Genomic DNA, 22,781 nt, shown 5'->3' with positions numbered 1-22,781 from the left:
AAAATGTTGGAATTCATTGAGACTTTAGGCTCTAGGACTATTAACTGGAAGAAAAACTTTAGCCTGAAAACATTCAAGAACACGTGTTGCCAGGTGATTGCTTTCCCAGAGAGGAACCTCTTTGGGATTTTGATGTTACCTGCCTTATTTTCAGGGGATTAGCACCCTGATTGCCCACCAGGATGAAATAGCTGCAAAGTTCATCTCAGAATAACTGAACAAAATATAATTTCAGGGGCAACTACTTATGACAGACTGTTTGAATGTTGATTTTGGTATAATTAAAAGGAAACAGCTGCCTCACCTAAAATGGCAATTCTGTGCTTCTTAAAAATTTACATTTTGGTTGAACAAACCCCAAATCAACTTCCCACAGGCTGAATTGCCTTTATGTTCTTTCCTGGGTCTTCAGAGCAATGCAGGACTGACAGGGGTCCTTAAATTACAGTTGGTGAGGTCACTTCTTTATTGTTTAATTCCTGCTGAGGTCATTTCAGTTTTTAGATGTTAAGTAGGTTGTTGAGTTTTCCTGGAAATTCACTGTTCCCTCCTGACCTTGCATTCTATCATTTTATAGTCTCTGTCTCCAGATATTCATCCTTTAAATTGCAACAGCTGCTTCAAAAGCAAAATAAATGCACTACCATTTAAAAATGTCATATTATATAGACTTGATAAAAGGTTCTATATATGTCACAGTTCATATATTACTGTTTACTTTTATTTCTAGTTTTACAGCCCAGCTTTATGTTTTCAGCAGTGTGTAAGCTCTAGAAAGGAATAAAACATTCACAGGGTCAGTACTTTAGCAGCAGTATGAACTGAGGAGAGGCTCTGTTGGTGAAGAAATCAAGGGAAGATTTTAATTCCCATACTTGCTGTCAAGAAAACTTTACCAAAAAAATTATATGCACTTTGGACATAACGTCAAAAAGGAATGCAGAGCAATTATTAGCCTCATGCTACGAAGTAATTTTCCCTTGATCATCCATGTAACCTGGTTCAGTGTCTACATATTAGATATTGTCCTTGGAAAAAAATACTCAAATGAAGAGATAATCCCCATCAGTACAGTCAGTTAGCATTCTTTTGAGAAGCTGTAGTATTAATAGACACTTACCCATTTTAAGCTGCGCAAAAACTGGAAGAATTTGAAAAAAGAAACTAGAGACGAGAAGAAAAGGTTATTGTATGTCAAAGATAGAATACAGAAGACCAATTCAATCTTCTGTTTTTTCCCTCCATCTCCTTCTATATCTCCTTAATATTAGGACCACCATACATACCCTGCTAGATGTTGGTATGAATATTTTCCAAGTATAGTTTCTGATGTTTAGAAAAGAAATAGGAGAAATATATTGCCCTAATCATGGAGCGGAGCGTTCTGCAATGGGTATTCAAATATCTGTGATGTCAAACCCTTAATAAGTTCTGTGATGCATGACAACATTACTGATAGTAGTAATCATTTTTCATGGTCTTGTTGGCAAGTCATGAAAATGAAGTGTTAATGAGAACAAGTGAGTGTTCAGTCAGTATATCAGTGTCTAGTTGTTTATAACGGTGAGTTAGTTTAGATGTTTGCAGCCATCAAAGCCTGATCGTTGAATGAGCCTGTCCCTCCCTTTGAGTCCTATAGTCATAGAGCTTGGAAGGCAAAAGCCATCTCACAGTTTATGTAGCCTGGTGACCTCATGTTACACACAAGGACTTTGGGACTTGGAGAAGTTAAACGAGTTGCTCTTTAGAGGTCAAACTGTGGCTGGAGCAGAACTCTTCTGCTATTGTTGCTTCACCACCACACTGCTCAGACTTGATCTGGATAAAGTGGCTGGTCGTTCTGTTATGGTACTGCCGTAACCCACTTTACATTCCTCACACAAGTTCATGATCGGATCCTGGTTACTGTCTGCAGAACCAAAAATAACTCTGCAGCTTCCTTTCCTGGTTGGCCTTTTAGAGTGTTTAAGATTATTGCCTATGTCATTTGCATATACACTTTGTTGTTGTTGTTCAATTTCACAGACAATTTGAAATGGTTATTCCCACTGAAGACTCTGTTATCACAGAAATGACATCAACATTAAGAGACTGGGGAACCATGTGGAAACAACTCTATGTGGTACGTAACTTTTTAATGGCATCATGTTTCCGATAAAGAATTGTTTTAAGAAATATCTGAACAGGAGTGTCAACTAGCATTTGAGCACATGCTGTAAGTCACTAGTACTCCTCCAGGAATTAGGGATAGAGAGCTTAATAAGACTCAGTGTTGCTTTAATCCCTGTGTCCATCTAGAATGGATTTTGCAAGTTCTTTTTCAAGCCGCACGAAGGCAAAAGATCACTTTCCTGGCATCTAATCAAATAGGATGGTTTACATGGAACCAGGGTCAGGCTTTCTGAATACATTTAATTTTCAGGGGGAACTAAACTTATTTTCAATACAATTTTCATATTGGTGGTATTTTTTATGTTCTAATTCTCTATAAATTATTCAAGTATAATAAAAATGATAGGCTGCTTAGCCAGAATCAATGAGAATGTTCTAAATGTACAAGAGAAAGGAATGTTTCTTGGGGAAAAAAGGGGTCAGTGTTTTGGGGTATATATATATATATATATATATATATATATATATATATATATACCTATTTACATGTTGTACTTACTGAGAGTCTTCTGTGGTGCAAACCCTGTGGGAAGTACTCTATATGTAGTATCTCATTTAATCCTTACTACCACTCAAGGAAATAAAAGACTATGATCATCCTGAGTTTACAAATGAGGAAAATGAGGCCGAGAGTGAAGAACTTGCTGGAGGCCAAGTAGTTGGAAAATGGCTGAGCTGGGATTCCGATGTAAATCTAGTACCCTCCCCTCACTCTGAACCACTGTATATGGGGAATTGGGGGTGACATTTTGGGGAAGATGAATTTATTTCTTCTCTGATTTTCAAAGGAATTTATAGAACAGCTTAATCATTTGAAGGGATGTGCTCAAAATACAAAGGTGTACTTATCCTGACAAAATGATTTGAAATAGCCTGTCAAAGAGAAAATCCAAATTAGTGAGGGACATGGGCACAAAATGACCGTTTTTATTTTCTGCTACATAGAAAATGCAATAGGGGCACTTTCCTGGTGGCGCAGTGGTTAAAATTCCACCTGCCAATGCAGGGGAACATGGGTTCGAGCCCTAGTCTGGGAAGATCCCATGTGCCGAGGAGCAACTAAACCTGTGTGCCACAACTACTGAGCCTGCACTCTAGAGTCTGTGAGCCACAAGTACTGAGCCCGCGAGCCACAACTACTGAGGCCCGCACGCCTAGAGTCCGTGCTCTGCAACAAGAGAAGCCACCACAATGAGAAGGCCACGCACCGCAACGCAGAGCAGCCCCTGCTCGCCACAGCTAGAGAAAACCTGTGTGCAGCAATGAAGACCCAGTGCAGCCAAAAATAAATAAATAAATAAATAAATAAATTTAAAAAAGAAAATGCAATAGGATAGTTCATTGAGGCAAGAAAATCTTTAAAAGTCACTAATAAAAACCCTTTTGATGTTGGATTTCTCTGACCATGCCCTCCTGGAGCTGGTGGCATTAGGGCTCACTACTAAAGTCCACAAGATGATCTTAGATGAAACACAGTGTCTAGGCTTTGCTGGGGTGAGGTAAATGCACTGTCAAGATAACTGAACTCAAGGGCTCTGTGCTGGGAGACTACAAAGGAAATGCAGATCTCCTTTTTAGATTTAAAAAAATTTGTGTTGGAAAGAATATAAAACCCAAGTATTATTTCATTTAATATTGTACCTGACACTAACATGGAAAATGAAACTATGTAAAATTTTCAAATCACTGCATCCTAAGTACCCACTATAAAAATAATGACAGTGTAAGTGTCAACCATTAGCTGAGCTAAGGCACCAGCACTTTTCCTTTTATGTAGCTGCTGGTGAGGAACAGAGTTGAATTTCCACTTGATTCTTCCTTATCTAGATATTTTTGCCTGCTTTTGAGGCTGCGAGCATCTATTTTGGGGACATACTTGATTGGCTTGAAAACCTATGTGTTGTAAGCTCTAGGAGTAACCTTCTCACCTCCTACCGTCCTAAGTGACGGAAACAGAGAGAGAATTTTTTCAAAGTTTCCTTGGATACTGGAATGGTAGTCAGTTCTATTAGGAAAAAATATAAAGTTTAACCTGGAAGTACCAGATTTTTGACCTTGAGAAGGAGGCTGACTTGACTCTGTTGGACCTTTTGTTTTCTCTTTTCCTGATGTAAACGTTTTTGCTAAATGTTTTAGTTCAAGTTCATCATGCTTGAGTGTATTGGGGTACTGTCTGTGGTCTTTCCTAACAGTTTTAAGGCTAGCTTCTCCACTGGAAGCTTCTCCACTGGAAGGTGCTTGATGAGCCACTAATATCTTGTCAATTGTAAGTAGTATATGAGATATACTTAATATACGTAGGACATTTAGCATAAAAAAGCACATGGCAGATGCTTGAGAAATGCTATTTGCTCTTTTTAATAACATTGGTAATGGCCTAATTAATGTCCTTTAAAATATCACTTAATAAAGTATCAGTAATCTAACCACAAAACGTTTAGGAGAAATACAGCAGCCATCTTTTACCAAGTACTTTTGTGCGGGCCTTTGGGTGGGTATTTCACATCTGTCTTCTGTGGGACTCTGCCAGGTAGTTTTTATTCTCGAAGCTCATCAAAGATAATCTATCCAGAGTCCCATGCTAAGTGGGAAAGCCTGGCTGTAAACTGAGGTCTGCTGCTCCAAAAATTATATTATTTTCATCTTGAGGCAAATCAAAACTTACCCATTCTCTACAACACTAAAATATTTACAGTTCACTTTTTGCAAAAAATATTGCAGAAATTTTCTGATATATTGTAAAAATGTTTGGGTATTTTTCTATTTTAAGTGTTTAATATTGTACCCTACCTTTTTCATTTGACATTATATCAAAAGCATCCTTCCCGTTTCCTGAACAGTCTTCATAACCATCCAATTTTTAAAATCCAGTTTTTAAAGAAGCATCATTTTCTGACTAGCTGTCAAAACAGATATGTACTGTTTTCATGCACTAGTAGGGAGGGTTTGCTGGTCAGGACTGCAGTATGTCACTGTTCCTGCCACCTCTTCCTGAAAGGGAAAGCGGACCAACTTGTTTTCCTTTTATAAAGGATCTGACTTCTTCTCAGCTCAATGTTCTCTTAGACTTAAGAACTAGAGGCGACATTATTAGGAAATCAAGCCCATTCTTCTGGACAACTGCAGAACGCCTTCCCCAAGAGCAGGACAAGTGACTTTCACACTGTGACAGTCATTTTAAGCAGAGCTGACTCTCTCCCCAGCTGCATGAGATTTGACTTATATTTTCCTTATGTAATTTCTTTGACTCAAGTGAACTTTTCTTTCTGACCACAGAGTTCCTCAAGTTTTTTTTTTTAATTTTAATTTTTTAAATTAATTTTTTAATTGAAGTATAGTTGATTTACAATGTTGTGTTAGTTTCAGGTGAACAGCATAGTTTCAGGTGAACAGCATATATGTGTGTGTATATATATATGTGTATATATATATATACACATATATATATATTCCTTTTTCAGATTCTTTTCCATTATAGGTTATTGCAAGATACTGAATATATAGTTCCCTGTGCTATACAGTAGGTCCTTGTTTATCTGTTTTATATATAGTAGTATGTGTCTGTTAACCCCAAACTTCTAATTTATCCCCCCCCACTTTCCCCCTTTGATAATTGTAAGTTTGTTCTCTGTGTCTGTGAGTCTCCTTCTGTTTCGTAAATAAGTTCATTTGCAACATTTTTTTTAGATTCCACACATAAGTGAAATCATATGATGCTTGTTTTTCTGTGTTTGGCTTACTTCACTTAGTATGATGATCTCTAGGTCCATCCTCCTCAAGTTTTTCTTGATCTTCCCTGCTTGTTCTTTTATATGATCTAAACAGAACCCACCTCTCAAGATCCACCAAAACTAACAACTCTAAATCAAGGTTTTCCTTCCTTCATTCTTCAGCTGCTGGGACTACGTAGTGCAGTCTCAGCCATTGTGGTTGGGAGCTTACACCAGGTGAAGAACACAGACACTGACCAGTGACTTAAAACATTATAGCACCTTTGGAATGACTTGTATGGGAGTGTATAACGTGAGTAAAGAGTGAGAGGTTATAGAAGAACAGGCTCAAGAGAGTGCTCTAGGAGTTGAGAGCAAGATTATTGATACCTCAGAGGACAGGGATGGTGTCGTGGAGAATCCTTCTTGGTCAGCTGGCACATTGCCTAACCTGCACGGTACATGAAAATGCTTTTCCAGTCACCAAGCACTGATAAAGCAGAAGATCCATCACTACTTTTTACCAAAAAAAGAAAAAGAATGTTATGACTGACCATCTTTACCCATCCATCACCCAGAACTTGGTATTTCTGGCAGCGTATCTCTGTAGAGGACTTTAGATGAACGATCATCTCAATACTTTCATACCACTATCCATATAGCCTACTAATAATTTTTGTAGAAAGTAAAAGCATGGCTTCTTCTTAAGAAAGATGAAGGGTTGATGGAAGATGCAATACTTATAAAAGGTTTACCCTAAATATCTCTGGGGAAGAGACATACATTTAGATTTTGATAAAGACACAATATTTATAAGAGGGTTTATTCTGAATCAGAACATTAATGATAACAGCATTAGTAGCAGCTGTTACTTACATGATATTTATTCTGGGCCAAGCATTGTTCTCAGAGTTTTAATATATGAAGTCATCAATCCCTATAGCAAGCCTATGAGATAGGTACTATGATAGCCATTCTACAGGTAAGAAAAGAAGCACAAAGAGGTTAATACACTGCCAAAGGTTTTTCAGTCAGTGAAGGGCAAAATTTCAATGCAGATTGAGGTAGTTTGTCTTTCAAGTCTGTGCTCTTAATCAGTGTACTCTTGGGGTCTCTTCACAAATGTTATCTCTAATCCATAAAATAACCTTACAGGAAGTTAGTACTGTGCCTGTTTCACAGATGGCAAAAGCCATACTCAAAGCCTATAAAACTAGTGAGTGGCAAAACCAAGATTTGAAGCCAGGAGTTTAACCTGTCTTTTTTCCAACTAAGCCTCCTCGCTTGATGAATTTCACAGGCGATTAGCCTGAATTTACATGAATGTTCAACAAGTAAGAAAGAAAACATTTCTTTTTAAGTCTAAATACTGACCAGATAAGAGCAGTGAAAATTCATCAATGAACGAGTGTGAGAGCCCTCTGTGTACCCAGCTTCTGATGGGAACACAGTAAAGCATTAAGACCAACATGTAAGAAATAATTGGAAAACCGTGTTTTCTGTTGAATTGGCTTTAATTACATGCAGGCATACTTCAGAGAAGGGGAAAAAAGAATGTGAGCAAGAGTTGTAAGGGGAAGATTTCCTGAGGGAGGTGGAAGTCGGGTGGAGCCTTGAAGGGTAGTAGAATTGGATGGAGCTAAAGAAAGAGGATTTGAGGTAGAAACGGAAGCAGAGTAAGTAAAGCCAGAGACCAAGCTTGGGTGTGGAGGCTTAGTGAGGACCCTGGGACACAATGTCTGTGTTGGGGAGTCTGAGAAGTGAAGTTGGATTCTTGTGCAGGAGAACAGCATTATGAAATGGGATGAAAGCATGTAGAGCAATGAGTGCATTTGAGGACCCAAGGGGAGAGTCTGTCTGTTAATGGAGAATCTGTCCACAGAGTGGCCAGCACATAGAGGGTAAGCAGGACTGCCCCCCATTTCCTCTGTGGTTACCCCATGTCTCAGTGACTGATCATTGAATTTCCGCATTTGTGTATTTCCCAGAGAAATGAAGGCGATCTCTTCCACCGGCTGTGGCACATCATGAATGAAATCCTGGATCTGCGGCGGCAGGTGCTTGTGGGGCATCTCACCCATGATCGGATGAAGGACGTGAAGCGCCACATCACCGCCCGCCTGGACTGGGGCAATGAGTGAGTACTGGCCGCTGAGGGGGTGGTGTCTGGTGGCTGAACACAACAGATGTGACTGCAACACAGGTGTGAGCCACTATGCAGTCCTATCTCTGGAAGACACCAGAGGAGGCTTTTCCATCTTTCCCCTTTGGGGGGCTTAGTGCAAACTCTCACTAGTAGAGTCAAGAACTGCATCCTCTAGGGCTGGTGGGGGTCCCAGGACATTGTCGGTTCTCTACTGCCCTGTGTGCTCTGACAGTGTGCAAATGCTCATGAAATACAAAGTATTCACTGGGGTCAATCAGATATGGCGTCTGCTAAAAATTCATCTTGTTTCAAGGCTTTAGGTTTGGCGTGTGAATTTCCTTCTAAATATATTCCTCTTCTTTATTGTGGCAGTAGGTTGTTGGTGTAATCTGGAGGGATACGCTAATGCTAATAGCTTCTGTTAAAAGTCTTAGGACAGGTACCCTGGGTGGGAGGGGGCGCGCTCTCCCTATTGCCCTGATTCTGCCTGTGTATACGTATTAGTCTCTTTGAGGAGCTACTTGGGAGAGCTCAGTAAAAAAGCTGCTCTTGACCAAGATTTACTTTTAAATAAAACTGTGAGTGACTAATCTACAATAACAGCCAAGTACTTTAAATAGTATCTCTAATCACTTAAAGCTCTGATGAAGGCTGATATTGTACTAAGTATGAATGTTAATATATGGGGGAGAAATTAGAATAAACCAGCTTTGACTATGATGTTAGGCTTGTATGGGCTTAAGTTTAAGGAAGGTAAATGGTCCCCCGGTATCCTACAAGGTCATAGCCTCCCTCCGTTTCCTCTCCCCAAATCCCCATTTGCTATTTGGACCTTCAAAGGATCTTAGGGCAACAGAATAAAAGAAAAGCCGACAGAAAAAGGAAAAGGCAGTAAAATGTGCACCACAGATAAATTTGCCTCTTGCTGAATCTGGAAAAACTGATCTGAAACGAGAGTGTGCTTCCTCTAACCATAGAAAGTCGCTTTATCAGAAGCCAGTTTTGTTTCCTGCCAAGATATCACATACTACAGGTATGAAGACGTGGACCCAACTAACACATTTTAAACCTCTGTCTCATCCAGAGTCCTTCTGGTATTTCGTTGAGTGAGCTGTGCCATTCATCCTTTTACCGACAGTCGGGAGAGCAGCCCTAATTCATTTATCTCAGGGAGATTTATTCCTTCTGGGGAGTCAAAAACAAGAGCAGGTTTGGAATGCAGCAAGACATTGTACTCGGAACTCTGCTTTTTTACGATGGCAGGCAAATTCCAGAGCCCTCCTTGACTTCAGTTTCCTCACTTGTCGAAGGAGTAAGTTGAGCTAGAAGAGATCCAAGGCCCCTTTCCGCTCCAGGGCAACATGATTCAAAGCACATAGCACTTCCTGAGAGAGATGATTTGCCAGCCACATGCATGGAGCCTCCGATCTCGCTGTGTGAGATGGGGTAGCACTTTGAGGGGTAGATCTGAAGACTTTTTTTTTTTTTTTGCGGTACGCTGGCCTCTCACTGTTGCGGCCTCTCCCGTTGCGGAGCACAGGCTCCAGATGCGCAGGCTCAGCGGCCATGGCTCACGGGCCCAGCTGCTCCGCGGCATGTGGGATCTTCCCGGACCGGGGCACGAACCCGTGTCCCGTGCATCGGCAGGCAGACTCTCAACCACTGCACCACCAGGGAAGCCCCTGAAGACTGTTTGACCATGACTTAGGCTGCCCATCTTTCATGTGTTTTTTGTTTGTTTGTTTTGAGAAAACTTTGAGCTTTCTCTGAATTATATTGGCTCTTAGTCATTGTGCTGATCCTCCTTTAAAAGACTAGTTTGTAAATAGGAAGAAAGTTGGATGAAGTTAGCTTATCAAAAATAGCTTAGAAATATAGAGCAGGCAAGAAGATGATACTTTTTCAGTTTTAGGAAGGAAGATGATGACAAAGAAGGGAAAGGAGGGAAAAACATTAATTATGACTGAATCATGGCTCAGTTTGGACTCATGTAAGTTCTAGCTTGTACTTTGGGCAGTTCTTTGGCTAATTTATGGTAAGTTGGTAAAACATTGGTGCATGAAAGTGAGCAATATAATTTATTTAGATCATCCTCAAATTCATGAATTTTCTGAGGTCTCATTCTGTTTCCTTTGAATTTCTTTGACAACTTATTTAAAATGACTTACAGTTTACAGATTGTGCATTTACTGTATTCCTTTAAATATAGTTTTCTTACTGAATGGAAAAGCAAAAGTGGAAAGCAAATTCAGATAATTCTCTTGCATATTAAACTAAGTCGTTCTGCAAAATTGTCTATCAGCATGTAGATCTCAGGATGAACATAAGTGAAAGATGTGTTCAATCTCAAGTTGTATGTCAGACTGTTGAAGAGTGGTGAAGAGAAGCCCTCTAGATGGAGGAAGCTTGGGGGGAGGGGGAGGGGAGGGGGAGGGGAGGGGGAGGGGGAGGGGAGGGGGAGGGGGAGGGGGAGGAGATAACCCATCTTGTTCCCTAAAGGGGCCATCAGAAGAAGTGTTCTCACCTGGAAGCCTCGAACAGACTTAAAATAATAGCACCTGTCTCAGTTCTCCGTAGAGTCCTGTGCTGTCCTTTGATTTTCCTGTGATAATGATACAGGAGGGAGTACCCATTCATTCTTCCTTCCTGATGTCCCAAAGCAGTTCAGTGACTGAGTTAATATAAAACTAACCCCCCACCCACCCATTTCCCTTGCTGGCTTCCCATGCCCTAGGTCCTCTCCTTCCATCCTGTTCCTTCCGTCTTTGCCTCATTTCTTCTTGTTTTTTAGAGCACTGTCCTGATCCTCTTCTGTGAGCTTAGAAGCCTCACACAGTGGGAGGGTTATCCTAAGGATATACCTAGGAATTAACAGAACAAAATAGAAACATATCAAAGTCTCTTCACACAGCTAGGACTCCAGGAAGCCAGCAGAAGTTGAATAATCCAAGCCTTATGAGAGGAAAAGACTTGCAGATCACCAGCTCCTGGGGCCCCAAAGCTGAGGAAGGTTCTGGATCCCACACCTACTCCAGAACCTCTGCTGCTGGAGTTGGTCTTAACTCAGTCATTCTGCAGTGATGTAGATCACTTGTCCTTCATGTTTCTCAGATGGTTGATGCTATGTGAATTTCTAGGTTCTCATTGACAGCCAGTATCCGTTATTCATGTTCAAACTGAGCATTTTATACCAGCTGCTCATGAGCTGCTGGCCAGTCCAGGGATTATTTGTCCTTTGGTCAGGTGCCTACCTGTGGGCCAGTCAGGTGTGGCTCGGGAAGGGGACATGGTCAGATGACTAAACTACTTCAGCTGCCCCCTGCCCCTCCCAGAAGAAAGTATGGTAGGGCAGCTCCTCATGGAACGTGACATGGGGAAGGAGGTGACTGCCATGATTCACATGTGGTTGTATGCAGGCACACTGCAGAGATAGGTTCGGTTCCAGACCACCGCAATAAAGCAGGTTCGGTTCCAGACCACCGCAATAAAGCACGTTCGGTTCCGGACCACCGCAATAAAGCACGTTCGGTTCCGGACCACCGCAATAAAGCACCTTCGGTTCCGGACCACCGCAATAAAGCACCTTCGGTTCCGGACCACCGCAATAAAGCACGTTCGGCTCCAGACCACCGCAATAAAGCGGGTTCGGCTCCGGACCACCGCAATAAAGCGGGTTCGGTTCCGGACCACCGCAATAAAGCACGTTCGGCTCCGGACCACCGCAATAAAGCAGGTTCGGCTCCGGACCACCGCAATAAAGCACGTTCGGCTCCGGACCACCGCAATAAAGCAGGTTCGGCTCCGGACCACCGCAATAAAGCAGGTTCGGTTCCGGACCACCGCAATAAAGCAGGTTCGGCTCCGGACCACCGCAATAAAGTGGATATTGCAATAAAGCAAGTCACAAAATTTTTTGATTCCCCAGTGCATGTAAAAGTCATGTTTACACTGTACTGTAGTCTATTAATGTGCAATGGCAATATGTATTAAAAATATACATATCTTAATTTAAAAATACTCTATTGCTAAAAAATGTCAAAACAATTAAGATAGTGACATCAAAGATCATTGATCAGAGATCCCCATAACAAATGTAATAATGAAAAAGTTTAAAATATTTTGAGAGTCACCAAAATGTGACACAGAGACATGAGGTGAACAAATGCTATTGGAAAAATGGCGCAAACAGGCGTGCTTGACACAGGGTTGCCACAAACCTTCAACTTGTAAAAAAACGTAATATCTGCAAAGTGCAGTAAAAACAAGGTATGCCTATATCCTCTTTCCTTTGCTAGATAATCTTTCCTCAGCAATACTCACCTGGTGTCTTCTGATATCTTACGTTGTAGTGCAGTGGTCCTCTCTTGGGATGGGATGGAGAATGGGGAACAGACCCTATCAGAATCCCCTGATGAGGTATAGCAAGGGGGATTTATTAGTCTGCTCAGGCTGCCATAACAAAATACCACAGACTGGTGGCTTAAACAGCAGACATTTATTTTCTCATAATTCTGGAGGCTACTAGTCCGTGAGCAAGGTACCAGCAAATTCAGTTTCTGGTGAGTACTCTGTTGCTGGCTTGCAGATGGCTGCCTTCTTACTGTGTCCACACAAGGACAATCTCTGGAGTCTCTTCTTCTTCTAAGGACACCAGTCCCGTTGGATTAGGGCCTCACTCAAATGACCTCACTTAACCTATATTATCTCCTTATAGTCCCTCTTTTCAAATATAGTCATATTGGGGTTAAGGTTTCAACATACACATTTTGGGAGGACACAGTTCAGAAACTAACAGGGAGACATGGGCATTTTGAAAATGAATTACCGAGTTTGTGCTTTGAAAGTTCAACAAAAATTAGAGAATGGGAGTGTGATTTTTAAGTTTGTTAAAGAGAAACATAAGTGAAGAAAAGTGAGAAACTGTTTTAGTATCTAAAAGCCAAGTCCTACCGTCAAGAGGGCCACAGTCTCGTAATCTTAAAACCAACAATCCCTCAGGGTGGCTGGGGAAGTACCTGGCTTGAAGTATGTGCTGAATTAATAAGAGGTTTTTACTTATGAAACCTCTAATGAGGTTTTGGGGAGGTCACAGAATTTTAGGATTTTTTTTTTTAACATCTTTATTGGGGTATAATTACTTTACAATGGTGTGTTAGTTTCTGCTTTATAACAGTGAATCAGTTATACATATACATATGTTCCCATATCTCTTCCATCTTGCGTCTCCCTCCCTCCCACCCTCCCTATCCCACCCCTCCAGGCAGTCACAAAGCACCGAGCCGATATCCCTGTGCCATGCGGCTGCTTCCCGCTAGCTATTTACCTTACGTTTGTTAGTGTGTATATGTCCATGACTCTCTCTCGCCCTGTCACAGCTCACCCTTCCCCCTCCCCATATCCTCAAGTCCGTTCTCCAGTAGGTCTGTGTCTTTATTCCTGTCTTACTCCTAGGTTCTTCATGACATTTTTTTTTCTTAAATTCCATACATATGTGTTAGCATACGGTATTTGTCTTTTTCTTTCTGACTTACTTCACTCTGTATGACAGACTCTGGGTCCGCCCACCTCATTACAAATAGCTCAATTTCGTTTCTTTTTATGGCTGAGTAGTATTCCATTGTATATATGTGCCACATCTTCTTTATCCATTCATCCGATGATGGGCAGTTAGGTTGTTTCCATCTCCTGACTATTGTAAAGAGAGCTGCAATGAACATTTTGGTACATGACTCTTTTTGAATTATCGTTTTCTCAGGGTATATGCCCAGTAGTGAGATTGCTGGGTCATATGGTAGTTCTATTTGTAGTTTTTTAAGGAACCTCCATACTGTTCTCCATAGTGGCTGAACCAATTCACATTCCCACCAGCAGTGCAAGAGTGTTCCCTTTTCTCCACACCCTCTCCAGCATTTATTGTTTCTAGATTTTTTGATGATGGCCATTCTGACCGGTGTGAGATGATATCTCATTGTAGTTTTGATTTGCATTTCTCTAATGATTAATGATGTTGAGCATTCTTTCATGTGTTTGTTGGCAGTCTGTATATCTTCTTTGGAGAAATGTCTATTTAGGTCTTCTGCCCATTTTTGGATTGGGTTGTTTGTTTTTTTGTTATTGAGCTGCATGAGCTGCTTGTAAATTTTGGAGATTAATCCTTGGTCAGTTGCTTCATTTGCAAATATTTTCTCCATTCTGAGGGTTGTCTTTTGGTCTTGTTTATGGTTTCCTTTGCTGTGCAAAAGCTTTGCAGTTTCATTAGGTCCCATTTGTTTATTTTTGTTTTTATTTCCATTACTCTAGGAGGTGGGTCAAAATGGATCTTGCTGTGATTTATGTCATAGAGTGTTCTGCCTATGTTTTCCTCTAAGAGTTTGATAGTTTCTGGCCTTACATTTAGGTCTTTAATCCATTTTGAGTTTATTTTTGTGTATGGTGTTAGGGAGTGTTCTAATCTCATACTTTTACATGTATCTGTCCAGTTTTCCCAGCACCACTTATTGAAGAGGCTGTCCTTTCTCCACTGTACATTCCTGCCACCTTTATCAAAGATAACGTGTCCATATGTGCGTGGGTTTATCTCTGGGCTTTCTATCCTGTTCCATTGATCTATCTTTCTGTTTTTATGCCAGTACCATACTGTCTTGATTACTGTAGCTTTGTAGTAGAGTCTGAAGTCAGGGAGCCTGATTCCTCCAGCTCCTTTTTTCGTCCTCAAGATTGCTTTGGCTATTCAGGGTCTTTTGTTTTTCCATACAAATTGCAAAATTTTTTGTTCTAGTTCTGTGAAAAATGCCAGTGGTAGTTTGATAGGGATTGCATTGAATCTATAGATTGCTTTGGGTAGTATAGTCATTTTCACAATGTTGATTCTTCCAATCCAAGAACATGGTATATCTCTCCATCTGTTTTAGGATGTTTTTAAAATACAAAAGTGAGAAGGCTTTGGTTGTATAATTGGAAATGCCATGCAGGAAGACTTCCGTATTAGAGAGAGTAATGATGTAGAAGGGATGTAGAGCAAAATATCCTCAGAGAATTAAGTGTGAGACCCGGAGTGGGATAATTGAGGGGAGTCTGGTAGAGAGACATCATGCAGCCTTTGGGATAGTTGTGATGGTTACGGAGATGAGTAGAATTATACAGCCTTGACATCAGTGTAGTAAGGTGGATGCCTGGAGAGGAGTATGTTATCAAGGTCACTAGAGGGAAACTGGCAAGATTATACTCATTTTCCTCTGTCCATGGTAAGACATCACAAATCTGATACCATACTGGTCCCACTGAGGCTGGATATAACATTAGAATATTTCTTAGCATAGTAATTCACATATCAGTCACAATGAAACCTGACGTAAGAGATTAAGCCATTTTTGCTACCGCAGGCGTAGACCTATGCTGTCCTAATTTCTCTCCCCTGCCTTTACTGAGTTTCTCCTAATGACTGACCCCAGAACTTGCTATGAATAAGGACCATGCACGTGTTGCCAGAGATTCCCATTATTAATGTGTTAGCTCTGGATATAACTAGGAATTTTGGTGCCAGGTCAAATCCTAAAGGCTACATTTCCCTCTCCTCAACTCTGTTTCTAGAACAAAATTATGTCTATCTCTAGTTTCCACCCCAGTACAAGGAGGAAGGGTTTCTGTGGTCATAGCTTGTAGGGTGCTAAAGGTTCCCCACCATAGAGTACCGAGGCCCCCAGTGGCAGGAGTGCTCCACCAAGAGTGCCAGCCCATTCCCACCTGACCCCATTTACTTGCCTTTGTCATCTTCTGTTTCTCAAGTTATGACCAGTGTTCAGCCTAGTCACTTACTCCAATCACAGTGAGAGGTTAATATAAGGTAAAAAATATGGGTGAGAGAAGCATGGTGGGTGATATATCGAATGTTAGGGTGATACAGTAAAGATAATTATTTTTTTAATTTATTTTATTTTATTTTTTTGGGGGGGTACGCGGGCCTCTCACTGTTGTGGCCTCTCCCATTGCGGAGCACAGGCTCTGGACACGCAGGCTCAGCGGCCATGGCTCACAGGCCCAGCCGCTCCGCGGCATGTGGGATCTTCCTGGACCGGGGCACGAACCCGTGTCCCCTGCATTGGCAGGCGGACTCTCAACCACTGCGCCACCAGGGAAGCCCAAAGATAATTATTTTTAATATATCCTATCAAGGTAACTCTTCCGCCAAATGTTTGCAATCTGTTTTCTAGACAACTGGGACTGGACCTGGTGCCTAGGAAAGAGTACGCGATGGTGGATCCAGAGGACATCAGCATTACTGAGCTCTACCGATTGGTAGGTATAGGAATCCTTGGCTCACAGCCTCACTGCTAATTTTGTGGTTTCCATGACACTCTTCATACTTGCTTGATTTTGTAAGAACAGGATGTTCCCGGTTTAATTTGGAGCAAGTAAAGAGAATTGAGAGCTGAGGTGACCATGCCTCAAGTACAAAACTGAGATAATTTACCCACCTCAGAATGCCCTGACGTTCCTAATGAGCTCTCAATGCCCAGGCACTAGGAAGTAAAGACAAAGAAGTTTTAAGTTTTATTTTGCAAATCTTTGTACTTTGCCTCGTCTAGTGAAATCTTTGTATTTTGCCTAGTCTAGTGGAATGGTTACAAGTCATACATATTTATCTGTTCTGTTTCAGGATATTGTTGTGACTAATGGTTTCCAGTTAGTGCTCACCAATATGTTAGCTCCCCTCCCTGCCCTGCTATCACTGTATGCACAGACTCCTGAAAGTATCCCTTCCTTGGTCTCCAAATGCTAGATTTATCCCCCACCTCTCCCAAACCCCAGGCCATCCCTAAGTGCTGAAACTTGTTAATAATCCTGAGATATTTGGTCATCTTGCCCATTGTGGCCTCATCCATGAGTTAAGTTTTTTGTCTAGTTACATGGTAGGTTGAAGTTCAGTTATTTACTTGGCATCTAGGTTCCCCAAATCTGGTCCCATCTGCCTTGTATTTTTTTTTTTTTTTTTTTTTTTTTTTGGCTGCGTTGGGTTTTCGTTGCTGTGCGCAGGCTTTCTCTAGTTTCGGTGAGTGGGGGCTACTCTTCGTTGCGGTGTGTGGGCTTCTTGTTGCGGTGCTCTTGTTGCAGAGCACGGGCTCTAGGCACATGGGCTTCAGTAGTTGCAACACGCGGGCTCAGTAGTTGTGACTCACGGGCTCTAGAATGCAGGCTCGGTAGTTGTGGCACACAGGCTTAGTAGCTCCGCAGCATGTGGGATCATCCCGAACCTCTAGAGTGCAGGCTCGGTAGTTGTGGCGCATGGGCTTAGTAGCTCCGCAGCATGTGGGATCTTCCCGAACCAGGGCTCGAACCTGTGTCCCCTGCACTGACAGGCGGATTCTTAACCACTGCCGCACCAGGGAAGTCCCTAGCCTCGTATTCTTTTTTTTTCTTTGCGGTACACGGGCCTCTCATTGTGGCCTCTCCGGTTGCGGAGCACAGGCTCCGGACGCGAAGGCTCAGCGGCCATGGCTCACGGACCCAGCCGCTCTGCGGCATGTGGGATCTTCCCGGACGGGAGCACAAACCCATGTCCCCTGCATCGGCAGGCGGACTCTTAACCACTGCGCCACCAGGGAAGCCCCCCTAGCCTCGTATTCTTAATATTTGTATAAAGTTTTACCTAATCTCTAGATACTCACTGAGCTATTTTAAAACCTCAAATCAAAGAAGCCAGTATCCCAGGCGTTTCTTTGCTTTGCTCCAGTTACCACTGCATCTTACCCCACGTTTCAAGGAGGAGTGACTGTGGAAAATAGCTGACTCCTTTTTGGAACATCCTACCTCTCTGGGGATAGCTTCCCAAGCTTAGAGTATTCTTCATAGAATTGCAGATTATTCTTCACCTGAAATTATCTGAAAAACGTGGGGGAAAAAATCATCAGTAAACCCATCAGACGTATGTCTGATTTGAGAAAGCAGTTCTTAATACCGCTTTCAGTTTTCCCCTTCATCATCAATCTGTTCAGATTATCTATAGCTCATTATTTCCGTTGGAATAAATTCCGCTTCTGTGGAGAATTTCCTTTGCTTTACGTTGAGCTTCTTGAGGGTGATGTTTCATGCCGCACCCCTCTGTGGCATCAGTGCTAAGCAGGGTATCAGGCCCAGAGCAAAAACACAGTTGAAGGTTGGTTGGAGGGAGGAGGGCAGAGATGGAGGAAGGGCACACAAGGAGAATATTCGCAGTAAAAGTCACCACTAACTCTTAGCTTATGTAACAAACAAAATCTCTAGAATTGATTTGTCAGCGACATCCTCTAATGGGACATTTTTATTATAGTTTATTTAACTGTTGGGCATCAGATTTTGTCTCTCACTTTTGTTTTAATCTCTCACTCAATTTGAAGTTTCTTCACAGTGGGCACCGTGTCCTATATTGATACTTCCTCTGTTATGTCCAACATAATCTCGTTCAGTGATTTGCACTTAATAAGCAATCACTTAATGATTTTGATGTTACTACGGTATTATGAGAAGACTATGGGCATAGATCCAAAAAACAAGGTTTAAATTTCATCTCTTCCTTCCACCAGCTCTCTGATCTTGGACTTACTGCTAAATCTTTCAGAGCTTCAGTTTCTTAGTCTATTAAATGGAAAAATAATTCTAACCATGTTTGTTAGGAAGGTTAAATAAGAAATGCACGTAAAATGCCTTTCCTTGACAGACAATGTTTGCAAAGCACCTAAGCATTCAGTCAGTTTTCATTCCTTTGTCATCTTTATTTCATCCTTATTAAGGAGGTAAGATGGCAAGAATAATGGCAGCCTTATGTGCTAGATAAGATTAGATTTGGCTGTGTTCAATGAAATAAGTAAATAAGAGAAGCTTAGACATGATGGAAATTATTTCTCCTTTACAGTATGCAAGCCCAGAGGCAGGAAGTCCTGGGCTTGTTTGTGGTTTCATGGTGTCAGAAGCAAAAAAGGCTCCATCATCAAGGATACTTCAAAGTACAACATAGCTGCAAGAACTCTAGCCATGACCTTGCTCTCCAGCTTTAAGAAGGAGAAAGATTTCTCTCAGTTGACTCAACTGTTTTAATGAGCCTTCCTGGAACTACCACACAATACTTGCACTCACATTTCATTGGCCAGAACACAGTCACATCCCCATATTTAGCTAGGGATGTCAAATATTTGAGAAGCAACTAACAGTGTCTGTCACAAATATGTTTTATTTTCCCAAGTTTGATTTTGTATGCGTGTGATTTTATCTCTCTTCTTTTTACTTAATGTCATATGTGGGATGGGAAATTTATTTCATCTCTTTGAACATTCCGATTTGTTAGTTGTGGCTGTTGGGAGTGTTATATTGATAAGATTCTGGGGTCTCTTCCAGGCTGTGATCGGTTAGCAATGACTGCCATTGGAGGGGGTTTTTCATATTTTATAGCTCAGAACCTAGTCCACAGTCTTCATTTGACAGATGAGGAAAATAAAACATTGTAATTTTACATGAAATTGTAATTTCTCCTCCGTAGCGATTGCATTTTACTGCTTCTAAAGCAAAGACAATAGCCCAAGAGAACCCCAAATGATTATAAGCTTCAGAAGGACATGTTTTTTCTTTAAGGCAGCTTCAAGTTCCTATTTATGTCCTGGCCCAGCGGTAATCAGGTTCTCTGTAGCACTGGCCCTTTTCTCTATGCAACCTAAACGTGACTGATTGTATTGACTTCGCCAGGGGGAGTTGGCAGGCACCACCACCAATCCCTTATGGTGAAGGTGGGAGTGGGGTGGTGATTTATTGTCACTCCTAGATCAAGGATCATGGCATGGAGGTAAAATGCCCCAACACAGGATGCTGGATTAATTGTTGCCACTTCTCTTTCTTTACTATGTCTTCTCCCCGTAATATTTGAAACACAGGTGTTTGCATCTTACGCACTCCCTACTGCATCATTAGGAAAAAAATGTCTTGTTTTGGGTTTTTGATAGTCCTGTTAGCAGATCTTTCTCACCTGATTTTGTTCATCTACGCAGTAAAATGCGCTAAACCTCACCGTGTTGACATATGTCCCGTTGGAACATACGGTTTACTGCCAACAACCAGAGCTCAATCCTTCTGTAGTAAAGAGGACTTTATTGGCTGGGTTCTCTGGTTGTTTGGGCATGAGGAGTATCTTTTTAGGAACCTTTCTTGGTTTTAATAAGATCAGGTTAGCTGCTTGCTTTGTGATACTTAGTGGGTAGGCCAGTGGTTCTCCAACAGAGAACAGGGTACATTTGGCAATGTCCGGAGACATTTTTGGTTGTCACAATTGGGGATGGTGGGGAGTGGGGAGAGGTACTACTGGTATCTGGAGAGTAGATGCCAGAAAAAGACGTTAAACATCCTACCAAGCCCAGGACAGCCCCACGACAGAGAAGTTACCAGCCCAAATTGTCAGTAGTGCTGAAGGTGCGAACCCTGGTGTGGACCATTCACCCAGTAATTAATGCATTAGTGAGGGTTAATAATTTGTATCACTTTAATAAATCTTCGGAATGCATCTGTTTCTTTTCCTAATCAAAAGTCTAGTTAAACTGTAAGCACATGTAGAGTCACTGCTAGATGGCTTTGTAACCATAAATTATTTCAGAGATGGATTTTTGTCTCTGTGTTATAACTACCAAATCATAGTTCTCGAAGTGTGGACACACCTTTTAAATTTTGCTACTGCAATAATATATTCACAGAGAGATTTTTAGCAGTTCCCCAAAGTAGTGAATTACCAAAAGATAAACAAGACATCCTAACCTATGTAAGTTCAAATCTGTCTCAGGCATGGAAGGATGGTGGGTGAGGAAGAGAGGAGATTTCAGTGCCATTTGTGAGGGCCCATGTCACACGTACAAAGGGTAGAATTAAGTGGGCTTATTACTAGCATGCGTGCAAAGACCAAGGCAGTAATTATACAAGAGATGCAACAATACGTTTTTCACTCTTCTAGGATTTGCATCTCCCTGCACATGATTTCAATCAGTGATTCTCAGCCCTCATTGCACATTAGAATCACCTGGGGAGCTTTTAAAACTACCACTGTCCAGACCCCCGTCCCCTAGAAATTCTAATTTAATTGTTCTGGGATGGGACCTGGGCATAAGTATTTTTTAAAAGCTCTCTTGGTGATTCTAAAGTGCAGCCAAGGTTGAGAACCACTGATCTAGATAGATTGGATTCTTTGCAGGAATAAGGGAGCTAATTTTTCTCCTCAGTTTTTAGTGAATGTCATGAATGACGCTGGGAACTTTGCACTGTTTGAAGTAAAGACCAGACATCTCTTTGAGGTCTGTTCTATTCATAATGTTTTTTCAGCTCTAGCCTTTAGTAGTTACTCATTTCTTCATAGCAGTTTGCGCATTGTTACCCTGAACTTTTAAGTAAATCGGTAAATAAGTTAGCAACTTCAGAAAATAAAAAGCTTGAGAAGTTAAAGAGATATAGTTTTATGAATGCATTATGTTTCCTTTGCCCTGTTATAAAGGATTTTTAAAGCCCAAAATAGAGCAACCCTCATAGAAAAAAAAGAATTATGCTTTTTTTCTAGTTAGAATATTTCTCTGCAGAAAGCCTTTTCTAGTAATTATGGCCAACACATACCACAATGCTGAGGTCAACTTTAAAAGAAAATGCACTTACTCTTCACTTTCACAGAGGCGTGTCCAGTGTACCTGCTGAGTATACAATAATTATAGATGCACTTGGTTAATTGCATTTTTTTAGCTGTCTACTTTTCAAGTGGTTCAATTTAAAAAATAAAAGCATGAAAAACTTCTGGTGATTTTATGCTGCTGCATCTATAATTGTACATGGCATTTCTTTGCATTCAAATCTTAGTTAGTCATTAGTTACTGAACTATACTTAGAAACACAAAAAGATGGCTGATGTAGACATAGAGTTCTGTACCTTAACCTCAACAAAGGATATGACTCCTTTGGAGTTAATCCCTGAGCTATTAATATATTTTTTTAATTGTCAAGTGATCCACAAGAAGTAGCCTCTTTAGTAGTCTGTGTTATGAAAGCAATACTCTTACACATTCTTAGCACCTGTTCTGTTAATTCACAGCCTTTCTGTATGTTTTCCCTGTGCTCTTACACCCTGAGTCAGTTCTGCTCACACTGTGGTCCAAGAACTAGCTGGACCGTGAACTGTTTGTAACTGGCCCAAGTACAAAAATGGCGAGTAAACGTTTAGAAACCTTTATAACATTTTGACATTGCCATGGCATTTTTATGATATTTTATGAAAATATCAATCTGCGGTAGGTTAGGCGGAAAAACCAACCTGGTCCTTCACTGCAGGTAGTTTGAGAAGTACTGTCCTAGATGGTTCATAATTCCCGCTCACTCTTTCGCTCTCAGCTGAAGTGTCATTTTCCCAAGAAACCTTCTCTGACTGCCCAGAAACAAGTCAAATTCTCCATTCATCAGAGTTGCAGTTTTCTATCCGTTTGTGGGAAAATTTTGTTGATGTCTGCTCCCCCTAGTAGAAAAGCTCTATGAAGGCGGGCTGTTTCTGTGTTTACGCATCATTGCATTCCCAGTGCTGGGCTCATAATAGATACGTAACAAGTATATGTTGACTAAATGATCATTCTCATGTTCTCCTCACCCCTGGAACCATGGGTGATTCCTTTCCTTCCTCAACTTGTGGGAACTCTTACTTCCGGTCCCGCCTCCCAAGTATAGCCTAGGCTAGCTGTATTAAGGACGGAAATAAGAGATGGACACAGACTCTG

At 41.3% G+C, this 22,781-nt stretch overlaps 1 protein-coding gene across 2 annotated transcripts in view; it reads left to right on the top strand.

The window, feature by feature from the left end:
- Positions 1 to 22,781, top strand: part of DOCK4 (dedicator of cytokinesis 4) — a 481,996-nt gene that overhangs the window by 213,697 nt on the left and 245,518 nt on the right. For both annotated transcript variants that reach the window (XM_082846152.1, XM_082846151.1), the window contains exons 5-7: positions 2,026 to 2,122; positions 7,871 to 8,019; positions 16,239 to 16,323. In XM_082846152.1, the coding sequence (XP_082702278.1) occupies positions 2,026 to 2,122; positions 7,871 to 8,019; positions 16,239 to 16,323 (331 nt within the window). The remainder of the gene's footprint in view (positions 1 to 2,025; positions 2,123 to 7,870; positions 8,020 to 16,238; positions 16,324 to 22,781) is intronic.

This window comes from Leucopleurus acutus (genome assembly GCF_964270905.1).
Source record: "Leucopleurus acutus genome assembly, chromosome: 9".
Lineage (NCBI taxonomy): Eukaryota > Metazoa > Chordata > Mammalia > Artiodactyla > Delphinidae > Leucopleurus > Leucopleurus acutus.
This window is presented reverse-complemented; position numbering and strand designations above follow the sequence as displayed.